The sequence below is a fragment of the Trichomycterus rosablanca genome, chromosome 24 (genome assembly GCF_030014385.1).
Source record: "Trichomycterus rosablanca isolate fTriRos1 chromosome 24, fTriRos1.hap1, whole genome shotgun sequence".
NCBI classification, from domain to species: domain Eukaryota; kingdom Metazoa; phylum Chordata; class Actinopteri; order Siluriformes; family Trichomycteridae; genus Trichomycterus; species Trichomycterus rosablanca.
The window spans coordinates 718746-741132 of NC_086011.1; the positions used below are offsets into that span (position 1 = coordinate 718746).

Here is a 22387-nt window from a genome sequence, read left to right on the forward strand (position 1 = left end):
AATAATCATTAATATTAATAATAATAAATAGTAATAATAATAATAAAATAAATAATAATAATAATAATCTGCTGAAAATTATTTAATTACTACTATAAATCATGACTTTTACTATTCAAACAGTATATTAAATAAACAATCTTTTTTTTAAAACATTCTGCACATTATGAAATATGTACTTTATAAAGACATTTTTATGTGGTTTAGTGTCTTGTCTTTTTTTCAAATCTTGCATCATTTTTTTAATTTAAATTAATTTAATAAATCTATGAAAATTCAAAGTAGTGTACAAAACATTTATTATCATTCATTCATTCACTGTCTGTTTTGCCGCTGCTTTATCCTGGTCAGGGTTGCAGTGGATCTGAATCACTGGGTGAAATGCAGGAAACACATCAGACAGGTCGGCAGTCCATCTCAGGACACACACACACATATACAAGGAGACACAGGGAGAACATGCCAACTGCACACAGAAAGGACCCTGGCTGCCCGGGCCAGGGAATCGAACCCAGACCCTTCTTGTTGTGAGTGTATAGTAGAGTGACTATTACAATGCTATATTTTATTTTGTTATTAAATTTTTGTGAATCGTGTTATCCTGGTCAGAGCTGTGGTGGGTCCAGTTCCACTGGGAAACACTGGGCAGATAAACCAGCAATTCATCGCAGGATAAATGCAAATTTACACATAAATATTTAAAATAAAAAAATATTATTAGCTGGCAAGTGTTTTATAATTAAAAACAACACTTGCTTGGTTCATCAGTTCATAAGTTTATCATCAAACAGTAATGGACAATTGTGTGTCTCAAATTTACCTCACTTGCACGTCTTTGTACTGTGGGAGGAAACCGGAGCTCCCAGAGGAAACCCACATAGACACGAGGAGAACATGCAAACTCCACACAGAAAGGACCCGGACCACTCCACCTGGGGATCGAACCCAGGACCTTCTTGCTGTGCTACCCACAGAACCACTATGCCACCCCCATCTAGATAAAAGCACTTAAAAATGTCATGCATAGTCAAAAATCTAAGCTAAATTTGTGTAAACCATGTTTTATACAATGTATTATTATTATTATTATTATCAACATTATTATAGAATAAAATGGTATTTTTTACATCATTAATTCAAAAAGTAAAAACCTTTAACATTTTAAATTTGCTGTTTATATTGTAATGATTAAATGTATTAAAATGTGCATCAGACACAAAATAAAATTAAAAACCCAAAATCAGTTTCAAATTATAAATAATAAAAGTAAGAAACAGAGACTCACTCAGAGCTGAATGATTTTATTCTGAGGTGTAAATAAGAAGCTGCTGTTATTGATCTGGTCTCCTGTATAATAAGTGATCTTGGTGTTGTTTTGTTCAGTCCGGTGAGCTTTTATCAGGTCTGGATGAAATTTTGCTCCCTCGTGGTTTTCTCTCTTTTTTTTTAGCCTGGAGTTTCTCCATCCATCTTTTTTATTCTCCACTGCAATAAAGGACGATGACGATTCTTCATCTGCAGCGTCTCTCAGTCCAGAGACCCTCAGCGCTCATTCTCTTTTATTCCCTTCAGGTTTCCTTTTCATTCCTTCTTTTAATTATCGGTTCATTTTCCTTCATGTTAGAACTTCAATAAGTGACGCTCAGTAAATGTTTCTCAAAATTACATTTCTTATTATTTCATCAATTAAACATTTTGAATATTTTTTTTTTTCATAATTAATGCTTTTCTTCACGCAGGATTATTTAAACTGATCAGGCATAACATTATGACCACCTTCCTAATATTGTGTTGGTCCTCCTTTTGCCACCAAAACAGCCCTGTAACTGTGATTCTCTGTGTATTCTGACACCTTTCTATCAGAACCAGCTTGAACTTCTTCAGCAGTTTGAGCTACAGGAGCTCGTCTGTTGGATCGGACCACACGGGCATCAATGAGCCTTGGCCGCCCATGACCCTGTCGCCGGTTTACCACTGTTCCTTCCTTGGAGCTCTTTTGATTTCTGCAGTTTTGGAGATGCTCTGACCCAGTCGTCTAGCCGTCATAATCTGGCCCTCGTCAAACTGGTTTAGATCGTCACGCTCGCCCATTTTTCCTGCTTCTAACATCAACTTTGAGGATAAAATGTCACTTGCTGCGTAATATTTCCCCCACTAACTGGTGCCGTGATGAAGAGATAATCAATGTTATTCACTTCACCTCTCAGTGGTTATAATGTTATACCTGCTCTGTTTATATTATAATGTTTATTTAGTGTTTTGTTTTATTCTTTGCTTCCCTTTTATTTTAAAATGTATTTCCATCATTTTGTATTTTTATCTTTTGTTTCTCTCATTTCTGTTCCTTTCTTACATTTTATTGTTATTATAATTCTCCCTACTCTCCCTCTTAGTCTCTCGTGAAACCTTTTGCTCCAGTGTCCAGTTCCTAGGTGCTTTGGATGGTGGACAGGAGATGCATGGGCACTCTGACTGGCACAGAAGGGTTCAGTCCTTAAAACAATGTGTTGTGATGATTAAAATCATCTGCAGTTTGAACCACAGTAGATCTTCTGACTGGTCCCTCCTCGGACTGCTGTGGGTTGGGGACTCACCACGTCCTGTGATGCCCCCTGCTGCTTGGGAGACACTTCAACCCTGTCGTGTGATCAAAATGATCCGGTCCTTTTAGAATTAAACAACACAATAAACCCACTGTTAAAACATATCAAAATCAATATTTTGGGGGGGGGTTATATTGTTTTCTTTCAGTATCATAATGTGAAACTAAGAAATTCTGAAGCATCATGATGAACAGAAGACAAACGTGTAGAAGATTCCACTCACCATATATACACCATATACAGTGAGTACACCCCTCACATTTCTGCAAATATTTCATTATATCTTTTCGTGGGACAACACTATAGACATGAAACTTGGATATAACTTAGAGTAGTCAGTGTACAACTTGTATAGCAGTGTAGATTTACTGTCTTCTGAAAATAACTCAACACACAGCCATTAATGTCTAAATAGCTGCAACATAAGTGAGTACACCCCACAGTGAACATGTCCAAATTGTGCCCAAAGTGTCAATATTTTGTGTGACCACCATTATTATCCAGCACTGCCTTAACCCTCCTGGGCATGGAATTCACCAGAGCTGCACAGGTTGCTACTGGAATCCTCTTCCACTCCTCCATGATGACATCACGGAGCTGGTGGATGTTAGACACCTTGAACTCCTCCACCTTCCACTTGAGGATGCGCCACAGGTGCTCAATTGGGTTTAGTCCATCACCTTTACCTTCAGCTTCCTCAGCAAGGCAGTTGTCATCTTGGAGGTTGTGTTTGGGGTCGTTATCCTGTTGGAAAACTGCCATGAGGCCCAGTTTTCGAAGGGAGGGGATCATGCTCTGTTTCAGAATGTCACAGTACATGTTGGAATTCATGTTTCCCTCAATGAACTGCAGCTCCCCAGTGCCAGCAACACTCATGCAGCCCAAGACCACGATGCTACCACCACCATGCTTGACTGTAGGCAAGATACAGTTGTCTTGGTACTTCTCACCAGGGCGCCGCCACACATGCTGGACACCATCTGAGCCAAACAAGTTTATCTTGGTCTCGTCAGACCACAGGGCATTCCAGTAATCCATGTTCTTGGACTGCTTGTCTTCAGCAAACTGTTTGCGGGCTTTCTTGTGCGTCAGCTTCCTTCTGGGATGACGACCATGCAGACCGAGTTGATGCAGTGTGCGGCGTATGGTCTGAGCACTGACAGGCTGACCTCCCACGTCTTCAACCTCTGCAGCAATGCTGGCAGCACTCATGTGTCTATTTTTTAAAGCCAACCTCTGGATATGACACCGAACACGTGGACTCAACTTCTTTGGTCGACCCTGGCGAAGCCTGTTCCGAGTGGAACCTGTCCTGGAAAACCGCTGTATGACCTTGGCCACCATGCTGTAGCTCAGTTTCAGGGTGTTAGCAATCTTCTTATAGCCCAGGCCATCTTTGTGGAGAGCAACAATTCTATTTCTCACATCCTCAGAGAGTTCTTTGCCATGAGGTGCCATGTTGAATATCCAGTGGCCAGTATGAGAGAATTGTACCCAAAACACCAAATTTAACAGCCCTGCTCCCCATTTACACCTGGGACCTTGACACATGACACCAGGGAGGGACAACGACACATTTGGGCACAATTTGGACATGTTCACTGTGGGGTGTACTCACTTATGTTGCCAGCTATTTAGACATTAATGGCTGTGTGTTGAGTTATTTTCAGAAGACAGTAAATCTACACTGCTATACAAGCTGTACACTGACTACTCTAAGTTATATCCAAGTTTCATGTCTATAGTGTTGTCCCATGAAAAGATATAATGAAATATTTGCAGAAATGTGAGGGGTGTACTCACTTTTGTGATACACTGTATATATATACACACCATATACACAATCCACAACACTTACAAGTCCAGACGTTACACAAATAAAACCAAAATAAAAACCATTCCAGGACTAAAAAACATTAAAATACACAAACAGAAACAGAAACAGAAACAGAAACGCTGTGCGTGTAATCAGATCTGAATCCTGAACATTAACAACTTTCTATTAAAACCTCCAGCAGCTCTGCAGGACTGAGAGCGCGGCTGCATGTGTTTATGACAGAGTGACGTACAGTACTGTGACTGTATACAGTCTAAGCAATTGAGGGTTAAGGGCCTTGCTTAAGGGCCCAACAGTGGCAACCTGGCAGCGGTGGGCCTTAAACCAGTGATCTTTCGACTACTAGTCCAGTATCTTAACCGCTAGGCTACGGCTGCCCTCGATGCCTCGTTTTATTGTTTAGTCTGTCTGAGCTTATGAGCAGGTTTGTAGTCCAGATGTTACAGATGTCCATTAATAAATATATTGAAAATAAGTCAGTCACAGTTAGCACCATCACCAAGCTACGACTGGTCTCACACGTACAGCTGTGAGGCCTGAAAACTGCTGGAAGAATCTCACAGAGGAAGATGATCACCACTGAGCGAGTGTATGAGACGGCCAGAACAGAGAAGGAGCGACTGAACCCCGCTAAGTCCCCAAGTTACGTTATTTTGGGCACCTGATGAGGCGCCCACTTGACAGCATTGAAAGGAGTGTTAGTGTATGACAGGACTCGTCTGCATACAAATGAAAACATGGCAGACTCCTCACAGAGAATAGCAGGAGGTAAGAAACCCGGAAGCTGAAGCTGTGAGGCAACAGTCTACACATTCTGTACGTTATACGTTATATATACAGCTGTATATATGTTCCAGTCACTCGGTGAGCAGACTCAGCACCCCGATCTGCTCCAGTTTGGCTCTGGCCAGGTCAGCCCAGCCCTTATTAGCCAGCGGGTTCCTGGGTGAGGGGTGCATGATCCCCTCCACCCTCACCTCCAAACCGGCTTCGGAGAGGGCGCGCCGGGCTCGCTGCTCCGCCACTCTGCCCACTCCGATCACCATGGAGACCCCGAGGGCACGAACGACCTGGCAGAGCGCGGCGTCGCAGTGGCTCAGCACGGCTTCCCGATGCTCGGCCAGCATCTCAGCGGGCGTCACGTTTCTGCCCGTCTCGGTCATGAACATCAGCGGGCACAAGTTGTGCACGAAACAGTGACGGAAGAAGTTCTGGGGTTCACCGCAGATCTGCTTAAAGAAGCTCCAGAACCGAGCGCCGCTCACTTCACTCTGAGTGCAGAGGAAGCCCTTGATTGGTCGTTTGGGATGCTCGACGGGTGGACGTCCCACCTCTCCGGAGATTTTCAGCCAATCACGGGTCATCTTCACCTCGCCGAACGGAACCTCAGATTACAAAAAAAAAAGGGTTGTATTTATTCTTACGTGCTTTTAAATAAACATTAACAATTATTATTAGGCCAGTTGTGCCTGTTAGACACCTGGACAGGTTGATAGCACCTCTGAGATTTGAACTCGAGAGCTTGAACTCTCACCAGTGCATCTCATCGTCTGTTTGTAGATATTTCAGAATTAATCATTAACACATGAGGCTAACACACGCCTTATTCAACACAGGTAACACCAAGGACCGCTTCTTTTTACCAGGCAGGGAAACAGACTGTGCTTTGTGTTGGCAGCTTGGCCAGATAGTAGGTGCCAGAGACTCCCCATAGTCCTGTTCAAACTTGTGATTTCTGTACTCAAATGTCAGGTTTTGTAGAGTTTATATTATTAAAGCAGTGTGAAGTGAAATGGTTGTTTAAATAAAAAGCTAAATCTGATCCCGATCCACTTCCATATCAGTATTATCGGTTCTTACCCCGGTCTGTGCCATGCCGAACGGGCCCGGGTTCATCCCCAGGAACAGGACGCGCAGTCCGGCCTGGCAGTATTTCTGAGCGTAGAGCTGGTGCGTGACCCAGGCGTACTCCAGCGGGTTGTACACGTATTTCACCGGATCCCTGAAGCTGAGGGTTCTGAGCCGGGCGTTGAGTTCCAGCTCGGCCTGGAGAAAACCCACCGCCACACTGGAGCATTCTGGGAAAAATCCATCCGGGTTCTCCTGAGCGGAGCTTCCACCATCCAGCCTGCTCGAGATTTAATCATAATAACTGAATATAGTTAATAATGAATGAAACGATTGTTTACTGTGATGTACACGTTACAATTACTGTAATATCAACCGATTACAATATATTTAAGATGTGACCGTGACTGTTAGATCTATACCTGAATTAATAATTATGAGTTATGTCACCACGTGTTTATGATATTTTAACCCTGACTGTGTATCTGATTGTGATATTGATTAATAAATGAAATCAGAGTAAATTTGTAGTCAGATTTGGGCTGAAAAACATTTATTCTGGTATTTAGAGCACTCCACTTTATATTTATTATAAATATTAATATTTACAAAAATGTTTAAGCACCTGAATTAAACATTAGCTTTTTAAGTACATTTAACATCATTATGGAGAAACAGGAGTTTAATAACAAGCCACCAAGGAAACCAAATTTAATTAAAGTAACATCTGGGCGGCACGGTGGCTCGGGTCCTGGGTTCGATTCCCAGGTGAAGTGAGTCTGGTTCTTTCTGTGTGGAGTTTGCATGTTCTTCCTGTGTCTGTGTGGGTTTTCGTCCTGATGCTCCGGTTTCCTTCCGTACAAAGACATGCAGTCAGGAATTGGAGATACTGAATTGCCCTGATGGACTGGTGACCTGTCCAAGGTGTTTCCTGCCTTTCACCCACTGAACTGTGCCCACCGCGACCCTGAATCACATTAAGTAGTGGCAAAACAAAAATGAATAAATAAATGACCTTGTGAAATTCTTTTATCTGTTGTATTAGATTTTGTAGCACAATTCTGGCGTTTATTTTTAATATTTACAAGATGAAAAAAAACGCCACATGAAACAATAAAATTAGTTTAACTTTACATGAATAATCCTGACATCTAAAAAGTCCAGAATCTCGAAAAGAACCGATCTAACCTTCTGTAGTGCACTTATATCAAATATAAGTTCTACAAATGTAAACATATAAAGAAATTAATATAGAACCATGTAAATATATATAATTCATTTCACTTGTTCATTCCTGCTGTTACTTTCTCAACGATCTGATTCACGTTTCCTGTTTAAACTCGTTTATTTAGAGCACAACCAAAAAAAATTAAATTAAATATAAACTTCAAACTCTTGCAGGTTAAATCAATAATAATTTCTGTATATTTTATTTAGCATTAATATAAGAAACCTTGTTTTTACCTCGCCGGCTCATTTAGCTTTAGCATATTCCGATAGCTTTCCGGCAACAAAGAGATCCGTGCTCCCAGTGCATCATGGGAAATGTAGTTTCTACAGAGAACGCGAGAACTACAGGAGAGAAAATGTTATACAAAAAGCTTAAAAACGTTATAAAATAAATCAAGTTAATTAAATTAAACTCATAATAATAATAACAATAATAAAACCAACATAATAACAATAATAATTACAGTGTTAACTACATAATAATAACAATAATATAATAATAAAATAATATTAATAATTACAGTGTTAACTACATAATAATAACAATATTAACAACAATACAATAATAACAATAATAACTACATAATAATTAACAATAAGAATTCTAATAACAACAGCAATAATAATAACATAGCAATAACAACAATAATAACAGTAATAACAATAACAAGAAGGAAAACTATTATAATATCAATAACAACAAAATAATAAAATATTAATAATTACAACAACAATTATAGTTATAGTAACAATAAAATAATTAATAATAATAATAATAATAATAATAAATTTTATTTATAGGCGCCTTTCAGGACTCTCAAGGTCACCGTACATAAAAGAATAAACATACAAACAGCATAAAACAGCAATAAAACAGGGAAAGAATTTTAAAAATATATATAGTCAAGAGAACAAGCTAAAGACTGTATGCTGTCCTAAACAAGTAAGTTTTGAGGCGTGATTTAAAAATGTCTAGAGAGTCAATATTACGAATGTCTGGTGGGAGGGAGTTCCAGAGACGGGGAGCCGAACGGCTAAAAGCTCTAGACCCCATGGTAGTCAGACGGGCTTTTATTATAGTAACAATAAAATAATTAAGAATAATAAATAAATAATAATAATAAAAACAATAACACTAATAACAATATAATACTTTTATAAATAGCAATAATAATATAAATAATACAGTAATAACAATAATCTTAAAAATAATGATATAAAAGTTATAAATAATTAATGATAATTAATAAATAATAATTACACAAACAATAAAATTATTATTATTATTATTATTATAAATAATAATAATAAATATTATAAATAATAATACAAAATTAATAATATTAGTAATAATAATAATACAAATAATAATGATAATTACTATTATAGATAATGTCAAACATACTATCAATAACACAGTAATAACAATAATCCAAATAATAATAATATAAAAAAATAAATAATTATGATAATTAATAAATAATAAGAATAAAAAATAAGTAATAATAATAATAATTACTATAGTGAGGCAGAGTGGTGTAGCTGGTAGAATGAGTGTCATTATTATAATTTATTTTGTTGTATAACAGACAGGTGCACCCTGTGGTGCAAAAACTTAATGTTCCTAAATTCTTAAATAATAATGATCTCATATAATCTGCTAAAGCCAATCACCAGGGGTTTAATAAACCCCACAAGCTCCCTCCATGTTCTCCTAAATTATATTTAAACATTTTCTAAGCTTTATAGGAACGTCTGGGGTGCAGAGTGTGGATCCACATCTCCACCTCCTGTGGTCCTCCAGCACCCCACTGACATCCATCCACTCTGGGACGAGAACCTCTTCATACTGAATGAAAGTGCTTCTGCAGGTGAAGGATGGAGGTTTATTGAACAAAGCGTGATTCTGTGGAGAGACGACGACTGCAGCACTTAAGCGTTACCTATAGAACGTAGGTAGCTGCTTCACCTCTCTGATGGCCTCCCCGAGGGAGAAGCGGCTCAGTAGCAGAAGGCCACGCCGGGCCGGGGTGAGTTATTGTCAAGGGTCTAATGAAATCAAAACAGTGCTTCAGACCCCCATCCTCCTCCTGTCCTCTGTCTGACCTCCACGCTGCTCTCACATGTGAAGCTCCGCTCCATTTTTCTCTCCAGGAAACGTCGACCCTTGGCGTAGCATTGACTCCGTCTTTTTACCCCGAGACAAAACCCCAAACTTTTCCTGACCTCACTCAGAGCACAAAGACGGTCAGAAGGACGGTCAGAGGGACGGTCAGAGGAACGGTCAGAAGGACGTCTGGGGTTCGGCCAGCACGGTTTCTTTGTGGTTGTGAACGAGACTATTGTGGTCGTACTGAAAACAACTGTGGACCAAACGAGGACAATATTTAGAGGTCACGTTTATTCCACTGGACAAACACTGTACGATCAAAAGTATTTGGACGCCTGACCATGAGCTTGTCAGACGTCCAGTTTCAAAAACAATCAGTATTAAAATAGAGTGACCCTTTGTGTGATCAGTTCAGCTTCTCACAAGACTTTGAAGTGTGTCTGTTGGAATTTGTGCTTGATCAAGGAACAGATGAGAGCAGTTGTATGGCTGGGTGCTGATTGATCAGTTGATGTTCCGGTTCATCCCAGAGCTGTTTAGTGGGGCTGAGGTCAGGGCTCTGTGTGCAGGACACTGGAGATTCTTCATGTTTATATAGAGCTTGCTCATGCTGGAACAGGGAAGGACCTTCCCTAAACTGTTGCTGCAAAGTCAGAAGCGTATCATTTCCTTTATATGATTGATTTATTACAGCTGTTAGCACCTGCTGATGCTGAAACACATGAATGATTAATAATTAGGAGGGGCGTCTCAATACTTTTGATCATGTATTGTGTGTGTGTGTGTGTGCTGCAGTTCTACATTCACCGCATCGTCTCTTCGGGCCGTCTGCTTCTGTTGCCATGCCAACAGCAGCTAAAGATGGCACACACACACTCCGCACCGCGCCTGACCTCCGTCTGAACCCTCCTGAGGTCAGAGGTGGCGGCTCGGCGCTGGCATTGAGCGATGACACGGTGGCGCACAAACGAACGGGAGCCGACGCAGATGCAAAACAAAAAATATGCGGTGAAGGGAAACGGGCGCGGCGGCGGGGCGATATATCCATACACGATACCACCTGGGTCAAAAGTTTTGAACACCTGTGAGGGACGGGCTTTATATGGCGGCCTCAAGACTGCAGACGTTCTTCTTGGTTCTTCAGATGTTCTTCTAAGGTTCTTCTAAGGTTCCTCTGACGTTCTTCTAACATTCTTCAGATGTTCTTCAAATGTTCTTCAGATATTCTTCAGATGTTCTTCAGATGTTCTTCAGATGTTCTTCTGAGGTTCTTCAGATGTTCTTCTGAGGTTCTTCAGATGTTCTTCAGACGTTCTTCTGGCATTCTTCTGACATTCTTTTAAGGTTCTTCTGATGTTCTTTTGTCACCAAATATTTGTAACCTTTGCTATTTTACCAGGTCAAAAATATTTGGACAGCACAACAAATATTTCACACTGCTTTGATGTATTCACCTTCATCCCAACATGTGTTGGGCTGAGGTCAGAACTTTCCAGAAGCTCCATTTAGGCCTGGCACAGGGTTGAGATCTAGATCTGTGAGGTGATCTACAGTCCACTTCCTGCTGTGCGCCACAATGCTACCACCATCACAGGTTACAGCAGGTACAGTGTTGTTTTCTTCTCCAAACATTCTTCTGAAGTTAAGCGTTATATGGGCACAGAGAAGTGACCTGCTACAGCCGTAATATATATTAAATGTAATGTAATGTCTCCACGCACCACCAAACGAATCTTCTAAACTGGTGTCAGTATATTTTTGACTCATTAGATCTTCAGAAAACCAGTGATGAACTTCAGGTTTGTGTTTCAGCCGTTCAGACGCAGGAATGGTCGAGCTCCCAGGACCGAACCCTGAGGAACACGTGAAGATCTGAGGAGTTAAACACTCGTCCTTCACCTCAGTGAAAGAGTCGTCACATCTGGTGCTGACATGATGGAGGAAAAGGTCAAGTGAGCCTACATCTGACCTTTCACCCCACAGAAGGTCTGTTGAGAGGTCACGGCTGTTTTTGCTCTTTATTTACAGCAGGAATTCGATCGCAGATGTTGGTACCTGGTCCAGGAGTTTATCCCTGATGCTTAAATTCCATCCACCATATTTCAGTCCATCCACGATCTACATCCATCAAATCTCCATCACATTTCCTTCATCTACATCCACCATCTACATTTACCATATCTATAATGATCATCTCCACTCATTATATCTCTATCCACCATCTCTTCATCCACTGTATCTCCATCCACCAAACATCCATCATATCTCCATCCACCATCTATATAAACCATCTATGCATCATCTTCATCCACCATATCTCCATCATCTCCATCCACTCTATCTTCATCCACAATCTCTTAATCCATTATATCTTCGTCAACCATCTATCCATCTTCTCCATCCACCATATCTCCACTCATCATATCGCCATCATCTACATCCACCATCTCCATCCATCATATCTTTATCCACCATATCTCCATCTGACGTATTTTTATCCAGCGTTTTCTTGTCCACACATCCTTAATCATTGTACCTCATATCCATCATATCTCCATATTTCATCTGTCCATCCATCATCTCTTCACCCACTGTATCTCCAGCCACCGTATCTCCATATTTCATCTTTCCATCCAACATCTCTTTAGTCACTGCATTTTTATTCACCGTATCTCCATCCACCGTATCTCCATCCACCGTATCTCCACTGACCTGTACGTTCTGGTGAATTTAAGGTTCTTGAAGCAGCTGATGGACAGTTAACAAGAACTTTCTACTAAACCAGACAAACCACCACATACAGATACAGACCTCATACATCAAACATTCACCTTCATTTATTTATTCATCTTTATTACCTGATACATTCTGGTCAGTGTTGGGGTGGGTCCAGAGCCTGTCCTTTTTCTAATCCACGAGTACAATTGGAAAAAGATTTGATGTTTTATTTCCTCTGAATAGACGTTAAGATCAGCAGTGAATCCAATTATTTTCAGTTCAGCTAATACTGATTTATAAACTTCTAATAAAATTCATCTTATATTAAAAGCTTCATTAATATTTATTGGTGAAATATCAGGGTTTTTAAATCGTGAATAAAATAAAATAAATAAAATAATTTTAAATCCACAGGGTTTTTATTATTTAATGTTTTAGATTTATTATGTTAATTGTTTTAGTAAAGTGGAGCGCCTTTATTTGTCATATATACAGAAACACACATTATAATGAAATGCTGAATTTGCGTATCCCAGCTCGTTCAGTGTGCAGGGTCAGTTATTGTACAGCAACCCTGGAGCCTAGAGGGTTAAGGGCCTTGCTCAAAGGGCCCAACAGTGGCTTCATGGCAGAGTCAGGATTTGAATTTACAACCTTTTGATTGAAAATTCAAGGCTCTGTCCACGAGGCTTTCACTATCCTGGTTTAGGTTTGTGATGTTAATTGTTTTATATTTTTAATATTGATTGTTTTATATTTTTATTGTTAATTGTTTCACGTTTCTGTGTATTTAAAAGCAACTGGTTATAAGATTTTTATTTTTAGGGACCTATAGAGAGACCCAGTGATCCATTAGAGTCCCACATCGCCCCCTGTTGGCAAAATACTGAAACATATTTTACTAAAATTGCAGGTAAGCTAATTCAAACGTTCAGGATCTTTTTTTTTTTTACTAAAAATCATTTTATCATCATTAAAAACTACACAAACAAACAAACAAAAGAAAGATTTCAGCTGTAAGCACGATAAACTAAAGTTCTGATTATTATAGATACAATACGTTTAATTGTAATTAGTATAACTTGTTATAATAAATTAAACGTCATCAAAACACACAAATAAATAAAAACAATAACTAATAAATATTGATTATCATTATAATCGCTCACTCACTCAGACAACCTGCAGGAAACCCACACAGACATCTGGAGAACATGTTTAACTCCTCACAGACACTAACCCAGTGTCAGAATGGAAATCACTTTGTGCCCCTGTGCCGCACACCCACTCACACCTGTTACCGCAATCACAGTTCCAGTCCACATACCTACGAAATACCCACATGGACAGTGGAAGAACATGCCAAACTCAACAGTTATCAGAAGGGAGAACTAAACCCTGATCCCAGGAGCTGTGAAGCATGAACAAAATGTCCTGCTGTATGAAAATAATAGAAAAAAACAACAGTGCGCACCAGGTGTACAATTACTAACTGCAGTACATCTGTCACTCTGTACCTTATTTATCAATCACAGGAACCATTACAGGACCGAACTGACCTGATGATGCTTGGGTGCTGGATCGTTCTCAGCACTACAGTGACACTAGCATGGTGATGACATGTTGATGTGTGTTGTGGTGTGAGTGCAGCAGGTGCAGCAGTGTTGTTGGGATTTTAAATCATCCTTATTAGGAACCAGTACTCTGTTAGTGCTGGTTGTAGGTGGTTATTAAGAGACATGATGTGTGTTCGTTTTCCTCTAGAGTTTTCCTCACTGGACAGTGTCTGATCACAGGACGGACGCTGGCTTTATATTTGTGGTTTAAACTCCTTTTCTTTCTTGATCAGATCAAAGTTTATCTCTTACAAATTAATCGTACACGGTACAACTGGCAGTGAAAAGCTTTTGGCTTTAGGAGTATTTAAGTAAAAATATACTCGAATATAAAAATGGTTAGCAAATATAGAAATAAATTATTGACATTGAGGTGTTTAAAAATCCCAACAACACTGCTGCACCTGCTGCACTTATTAGATTAGATTCAACCCTATTGTCATTGTGCAGAGTAAGCAAGTACAAAGCCAACGAAATGCAGTATATTATATCAGTATATTATATCAGAACAACACACACCACCATGTCAGTACCAGGTCAGTTCAGTGCACAGAAGAGATTTATCTACTTATCTAAATGATTATTTGTAGAGATTTATAAATAATGTTTTATTAAGTGTCAGTGATTCTGAAACGATTTCTGCTTTATTTTCTGTTAGATCTGACATCATTAGGATTTATTCAGGCGGAGGATTAGGACTAGGACTGTTCCAGGACTGTTCCAGGACTCTTTCAGGTGGAGAATGGTCTGGAGAGTTTAGTTTGTTGATCCTTTGGTTCCTCATCAGCACCAGTTGGTGACCGCAGGAGCGTCAGTGAGGTTTTGGTGAATCAAGCGCTCCGTCTGGTGGTCATCAGTGGAACTGCAGCTTCAGATAAACAACCAAGCGGATCAGCGTCCTCGACAGAGCCAACAACCGTTTCATCACCGTGGTGTCACAGACGGAAGAGTGGGTGCTTAACAGGGGTCCTAGAGAACTCTGAGCAGTTTTGGATGATCTTGTACCCAGTATAAAATATACGAAAGGTGGATTGGTCGAGTAAATTGTGAGCGAAGTCCTGTGATTCATCAGCACCTGGTAGAGAAACACTGGACGCAAGGCATGCAACCCACCGTGACCCTGACCAGGATAAAACAGATTTAATGAATGAGAGTCAAATTGTAAAGACAGCAGAACACCGAGAGTGGAATTCCCCAACCTATTTATCACCACTATGATTTTAAAAATGTGATAGTGAAATTCCAGAAACCTTGGCAGCAGTTGACAGTCTCTAGAAAGCCAAACACGCCTCCACATCAGTGGTCCTTTCACACACATGCAAATCACCCATGCTGTGGGCACTGATGCACCCCCATACCATGACACATGTTGGCTTTTGCACCTTTTACTGATAACAGTCTGGATGGTCCTTTTAATCTTTGGCACAGAGAACTCGCCATGCATTTTCCCCCAAAATAAACTGAACCGTGGACTCATCTGACCACAGCAAACGTGCCCACTCATTTCTGGTCAATTTGAGGTGCTCTCAGGCCCATAGAACTCTTTCTACAGCTTAATTTTGTGTACTAAAGTTTCAGGTTGCATTTCTTGATGCAGCAGCAGACTATGTTAAGTGATTATGTTTTTCTGAAGTACCCACAAGCACATGTGGTTATATTTCTAACAGGAGCATAACAGTTCCTCATGCGATGCCACCTGAAGGCTTTTAACTGTGGTTTCTTACTCTGTCCAACTTCAACTCTGGTTGATCTGAATCTTTTTAGAATATAATGTACGGCAGATGGTGAAAGATCTAGTCTGGAATACAGTGGTGACCTGCTACTACAATGAAGTTGTTAAATGTGTTTACTGGCCCATTAAGGGCCACCAGAGGGCCCCAAACAACTCACCTGCAAAGCTCTCAGGTAAAATGTCGGTGACAGTCCTAATAACCGCCGTGTGTGTTTGCTGGGTGGAAACGAGGCCCGAGACGCCGTGATCAGCACCGAACTTCTTGTTTCATCAACTAAGGAACTTCTAAAAGTTCTTAAAACATTAAAACATTTTATTATTCAGATTAATTCCTTTCCATTCTTTGTCACAAACATAAACATTAAAAAACAGCAAAAAATAAAACAATCACGTCCAATTTTATTTAGATGCAGGAACGTCGTGATCCAGATAAAATTTCTAATTATGTGTTGAGAAGCAAACGGTTACTGCAGAGTCATCAGGATACAGAACACACACACACACACACACACACACACACACACACACACACACACACACACACACACACACACACACACACACACACACACACACACACACACACACACACACACACACACACACACACACACACACACACACACACACACACACACACACACACACACACACACACACACACACACACACACACACACACACACACACACACACACCTCAGGCTTGTGTTTACGGCCGTCTGTTACACACAGCTGCTCTGAAGTCTGTGGAATGACGAGCCAGTAAAGATGCAAAAGCAATAAACAGCAATAAAACATTTTACAAATGGTACACACACCCACCCCCACACACTCAGACAGTCGGACACACACGGACACACACACACACACACACACACACACACACACACACACACACACACACACACACACACACACACACTCGGACAGTCGGACACACACGGACACACACACACACACGCTCTAAATATCAGGTTCCAGAACCACAGGGATCCTGATTCATTGCTTTTCCAAAAATGCCAAAATAAACCGCGGCAGCAAAAAATATCAGCAGTTTATCAAGCAAACGCCGACGTTCCATCCCATAATAACCATCATTTCAATGCTAAGCAGGCGTTCTGGCTGCAAACACGCCCCCCGGTGGCACCGTCTGAAGGCAGCGTGTGTTATTTCACGGCGTCTTTGTGTAACGCGCTGTGTTTCCACGCCGTCTCTATTCCCAGATCAGAAATAGAGGAAACAATCGGAGCTGAAAGAGAAACACGCGGCACATGGAAAAACAGAGCCGGCGGGCGGCGGCGGCGGGAGAACAAATCCAGCACCGTTCCGCTCTGGCTACAGATTCGACCATATTTTACCCGGCGGGGAGGAGAGCAGGGTGAAGTGGAACGTAAGATGATCTGGTGAGGAGACCCAGCAGGACCTGAAGCTTCGATCCGGACCTGCTGACCTCCAAAAATCTGGGAAGATCCACTACATTTAGGAACAGGGCTGCTGGAACTCGCTTCTGTTTAGCCATTAGTGAGTGAGGCTGAGCTTGGGCATTGTGTGGGCATTCAAATTCATCCTAAAGTGTTAGATAGGGCAGAGAGTGAATCATACAGTGACATCTGTGGGGTCAACTTTAAATATTAGCAAACTAAACCCCCGCCCTGTCCCAAACTGTTGTTTTTACCTTTTTTGGGGGGGTCCAAGTATTAATTAGGAAAGTCTCCCGTGTAATTCGAACCATGGGATGGTGATGGGGATGTGGTCTGGGCTTCTGAGCAGCACAAGTTCCTCCAGGCAGCTCAAACTCACAAAATCGTCCCTATTTTTAACGTATGATAGAAATTAGAAACAGAGACGGGTATTCCCCAAACTGTTGCAGAAGAATTTGGAATGGCATTGTGGGGGTATTTTAACTAAAAGGCCTGAACATCATACAAACTTTAGACTCAAACTTGAAAAACAGCTATGTTAACGTCTCCTCCACCGTACTTCACAGCTGGCAGGTTCTCAAACCAAACCCAGATGTTTCTTCAAGCCGTCGGACGGTGATGCGGTGGAACCCCGGGGGTCTTGTGGTCCGGTGATGAGGCCAGTAAGCCATTAAAGAGCAGAGGAGGAGCGATAAAAGCAGAGGGGCTGATGGGAAATACAGCTGTAATCACCACGTCACGGCAGGATCGAGCCGGATGAATGAATGAAGCAGATAACGCCGGAGGTGAAGCTGACAGTGAAGCGGAGATAAGCTGAAGATCTACGGCGAGCTTCTTCTGCTCCACGTTAATTGCGGCTGTGAATCCAGTCCAGCTGTGTAACTCACATCAGCTTTAGTAGCGAATCAGTGTGTTTCATCAGGTGCTTTTATTTGCTCTCATTAACACATCTGGATTAATGGAGGAAACACAAATCAGCAGCTGTAATGTTCCACTGGTTTATTTCTCTCCATCGTTAACGTTCCTGCTTCTGTTCCGTCTCTTTATTTTCTTTCTTTTCTTTCTTTTATTTCTCTTTTTTATTTCTCATGTTTATAAACTCGCCTCTCTGCTCTTATTCTCTTCAGCTACACTCGATGGACAAAAGTATTTGGACGCTCCTTCTGCTCCTTCAACTATTGAATTCATGTGGTTCAGCCAATACAGTTACTAACAGATGTAATAAATCCATCGTATAAAAGAAATAACGTGCTTCAGAGTTTATTTTCCTGTTCTGTTCCAGCATGAGCGAGCTCTATAAAGACGTGAAGAAAAGCTCGCACAAATTCCCATACACACACTTTAAAGTCTAGTGAGAAGCTTCTCAGAAGAGCGGCTGTTCTTCCAGCCGATCATACCGAGAGTCGCTCTGTTTTAACACCTTTTCATTTCTACAACAGGACGTCCAACAAGCTCACAGTCTGGCGTCCGAATACTTTTGACCATACAGTGTACAGTGAACTCATTTTCATCATGATCATGTGACTTAGGTGTTCCAGCCACGCCTGTTGGCATTGATTCCAACTGCTTTGGTGAAGTCGGAACTCCAGCGGTCTGCACAAGCCCCGACCTCCACTCCGATCAGCGCCTTCGGGATGAATTGGAACATCTAATGAGGGCCAGGCGTTCTCTTCTAACATCAGTACCTCACGAGGGCTCCGTAGTGGGAGAGAGAAACTAGAATGGGCTGGTGACAAGCTTTCAGAGTCAGGCGTCCACATACTTTTGGCCGTACTTTGTATACATACACAAACACACACACCAAAATCCTGTGGAAAGCCCTCCCACAAGAGTTGAGCCTGTTATAGCTACAAAAGAGGGAGGTGAGGCACCTCCATTTTAATGCTTTTGGAACAAGACGTCTCTAAACAGCTCATGCTCAGGTGTCCACATACTTCTGGTCATATATATATTGTTTGTTTGAATCATTCTCAGTTGACCAGAACATGATTTTATGAGGGGGCGATTCCGGCCCCTGTTCTGCAGTTGGGTGGGAAGCTTGGATGAAGCTCTGGACTCTGGACGTCACACTTGCATGAGATCAAAGCCCCGAAATGACAAGGGGTGCACATACTTTTGAAACATCAGAACCTGTGGTTGCTTATAATTGTGGTGAATTCCATTTACTCTTGGAGGCGAAAGCAAAAAGAGTGGGTACTGTACAACAACATGGGTCCTTACCAACTATCTCTGAGGAGTTTGGCATGTTCTTCCTGGTCACCTTCCCTCCAAAAAAAGAACCATGCAGAAGGTGGCTTGGTTGCTCCCGATCGTCTCTATATGTGAATAAATGAACGTGTTTGTGTTGCTTTGTGGTGGATTGGCACCCACTAGAGGGCGTGTTCCTGCCCTGCGCCCATTGTTTTCGGGTCGGGAAGAAGGGGGCGAGGGATGGGGTACAAGACCCCCCCCCAAACCAGGACGATCCAGGTATTAAAATGATTAAACGAACGATGCAGATCATTTAGGGTGTGAATACTTTTCAAAGCGCTGCGTTTCTTTCATCTTTTTCTCCCCTTTTTGTACCTCTGGCTCCTTTTTCCGAAATCTTTCACCCCTCGGTTCTTTCATTCCGTGTTCCTACCCCCCACTACCTTCCTCTCACCCCTCGCCCCTCACCCCTCCCCCGGCAGTAATGCAGTATCTGTAACTCTCTCTGGAGCTTGTGACAGATTTGTAGCCAGCGCAGCGCTATTGGTTGCCACCTGACAGCAGTGATTTAACGCCGTCTCCTGATTGGCCGGGCCCGGACAGCAGGATTTATAGCCAGCTCCTGATTGGTCGGTGTCTCTGTTAGAGGTGAATTACGGTCGCCGAGCAGATAGGAGGCAGAAAAAGAGCCATAAAATCCAGGACAGCAGCACCGCAGAGTGAGTGTGTGTGTGTGTGTGAGTGTGTGTGTGTGTGTGTGGAAAGAGCAAACCTGCAGCAACAAAGACAGCCCCCCCCCCCCCCCAAATATAAAATAAAAATATTAATTACCCCCCTCCACACCAGAATACTACACCCTGCACCACTGGACTCTGGCGCCCGTGTGCCGAAACTGCGGCAGCCTTCACCGCTTCTGAGAGGACTTCCACTAGAATTCGGAAGACGACTGCAAAGATTTACGTCCATTCTGCATCAGTGAGGTCGAGGTCAGGCATTCCGCTTCATCCCGAAGGTGTTAGACGGGGCGGAGGTCGGGGTCGGAGGCCAGTCGAGCACCAGGGTCCCGACGACAAGTCTGTTCACTGTAGGTTTCCATTTGGGTTCTTCTTTGTGGAGTCTATGCACCAGAGCGCATTTCTAGCTTGAATCTAGTGTTTCAGAGTAGAATGGACACACTGCGTTCCTGACCAGGATGAAGCCACGAGTAAAAAAGTTCATTTTCCCTACAAACTGCTTCACATCTTCATGCATTTCGCTTCAGACGAGAAACAACGTCCTAAATCAGCAAAATATCAGCCCATAGATCTTCAGCAGCTACTTCATCCTGGTCAGGATTGAGGTGGGTCCAGTGCCTCCCTGAAATGCGTCCACGTTTTCAGGCTGTTCCAGTTTGAGATGAAACTGGATACACAAAAAAGGCCAACACAGAGACACAGGAAAGAACGAAATTCCACACAGTTGGTGACCGAGGGAAGGTGGGGATCAAACCCGGGTGGTCGGGACCCACGTGGATGTGCAACCCACTCTACCAGCTGCACCAAGATGCCACCCAGGCACATGACACTGTACTGTTCACCCATATTCACCGGGATTCACCTAGATGGTGACTTTAGATTGATAAATTCAGAGAATCTGAAGGTCACTGAGGTCTTTATGGAGCCGACCTCGCTTTATTTATGTGGGTGCACTCACGCTGGAACAGGAAAGGACCTTCCCCAAACTGCTGCCAAATTTAGAAGCATATTTATTTCCTGTATCTGATTTTAAAAAAGCCTGTTTGTTAGGAATGGTCGTGGCTAGAAGACGAACTCAGTTATAAGTGACGTCCACATACTTTTGGTGTTGAATTTTGTACATTTACATTTTCAGCATTTAGCGGACGCCTTTATCCAAAGCGGCTTACAGTACAGTTACAGTGTACAGTCCAAGCAATTGGGGGTTAAGGGCCTTGCTCAAGGGCCCAACATGACAGTGGTGGGGCTTGAACCAGCGACCTTCTGATTACTAGTCCAGTACCCTAACCACTAGGCTACGACTTGCTCTTTGTAGTTTACCGTAATGAAAATAAGCGGACGCTGCGTTTTATTTCCTGCTCGTTTCACAGCTCACAGCGCTCGATTATTTTTGGGACGCCGAGCGTACGCGTGTTAGTAACACCTCGGTTCACTGCAGCGGTGGAGGACCCATATTTTCGGCCGCTCCCCTCCACCCTTCGATCCCATAATTCCTCTGGCACGAGCGCAGACTAGAAATTTAAATAAGCTCAGAGAAAAAGGGGCGTGAAACGACACCGCGGCGGGTTTTACGGCAGAAGAGCCCCGGCGCTGACTTTACGACCCCGGACGAAATGAAATTCGCTCCCCCGCGAGGGGCGTCGGCTAGGAGGAGGCGGGACCGCGGTCCCCGGTGTAGGTGCACCATATTTTCCATACCATCACACACACACACACCTTCTAGAAGCTAAAACTGACCCCACATTCACACTGGATTTATTTTAACTTTTGTGCCGAGCTACACTATGAGACCAAAAGTATTCAGACGCCTGAGTGTGAGTTTGGTCATCCAGTTTCAAAAACAAACGCTATTAAAACAGAGCGACCTCCGTGTGAGCTTCAACTAGAACAGCAGCCGCTCCTCTGAGAAGCTTCTCACAAGACTGTGGGGATTTGCGCCTGTTCAGTCCGAACATGGGAGTATTTGTATGGCCACTTTCTGCATGTGTTACGACATACTCCACTCCTCTGACTGTTAAGAAGTTTTTAATTGTGTCTATAGGAATTTGTGCCCAGTCAAAAGATGACAGCATCCATTTTAGTTTCAGCAAGACACGTGTTGTGATGGTTTTAAAAGTAGAAAGTGCAGGTGCTAGACTGGCCTGTCTGCAGTCCAGACAGCAGTTGGTGTTCCGGTTCATCCCTGAGCTGCTGAGTTGGGCTGAGGTCAGGGCTCTTGTGCAGGACACTGGAGTTTCTTTATAGAGCTCTCTCACACTGGAACAGGAAAAGGACCTTCCCTAAACTGTTGCTGCAAAGATTGAAGCATAAGATTTCCTTTATATAACTGATTTATTACACCTGTTA

General features: G+C 42.2%; 1 protein-coding gene and 1 long non-coding RNA gene across 2 annotated transcripts; both read right to left on the minus strand.

Moving 5' to 3' along the window:
• Positions 1-4459: 4459 nt before the first annotated feature.
• On the minus strand, positions 4460-6570 carry smug1 (single-strand-selective monofunctional uracil-DNA glycosylase 1; the record flags this gene model as incomplete). Its single annotated transcript, XM_062987169.1, has 2 exons — positions 4460-5825; positions 6301-6570. Coding segments are annotated over 2 exons (798 nt in total), but the record flags the coding sequence as incomplete, so codon positions are not given.
• Positions 6571-6824: 254 nt separating this feature from the next.
• Positions 6825-7797, minus strand: LOC134302039 (uncharacterized). The gene is made up of 2 exons (XR_010007506.1): positions 7753-7797; positions 6825-7255 (listed from the first exon to the last, which is right to left on the minus strand). It is a non-coding gene; the product is annotated as an uncharacterized LOC134302039 (long non-coding RNA).
• Between the last annotated feature and the right edge of the window lie 14590 nt (positions 7798-22387).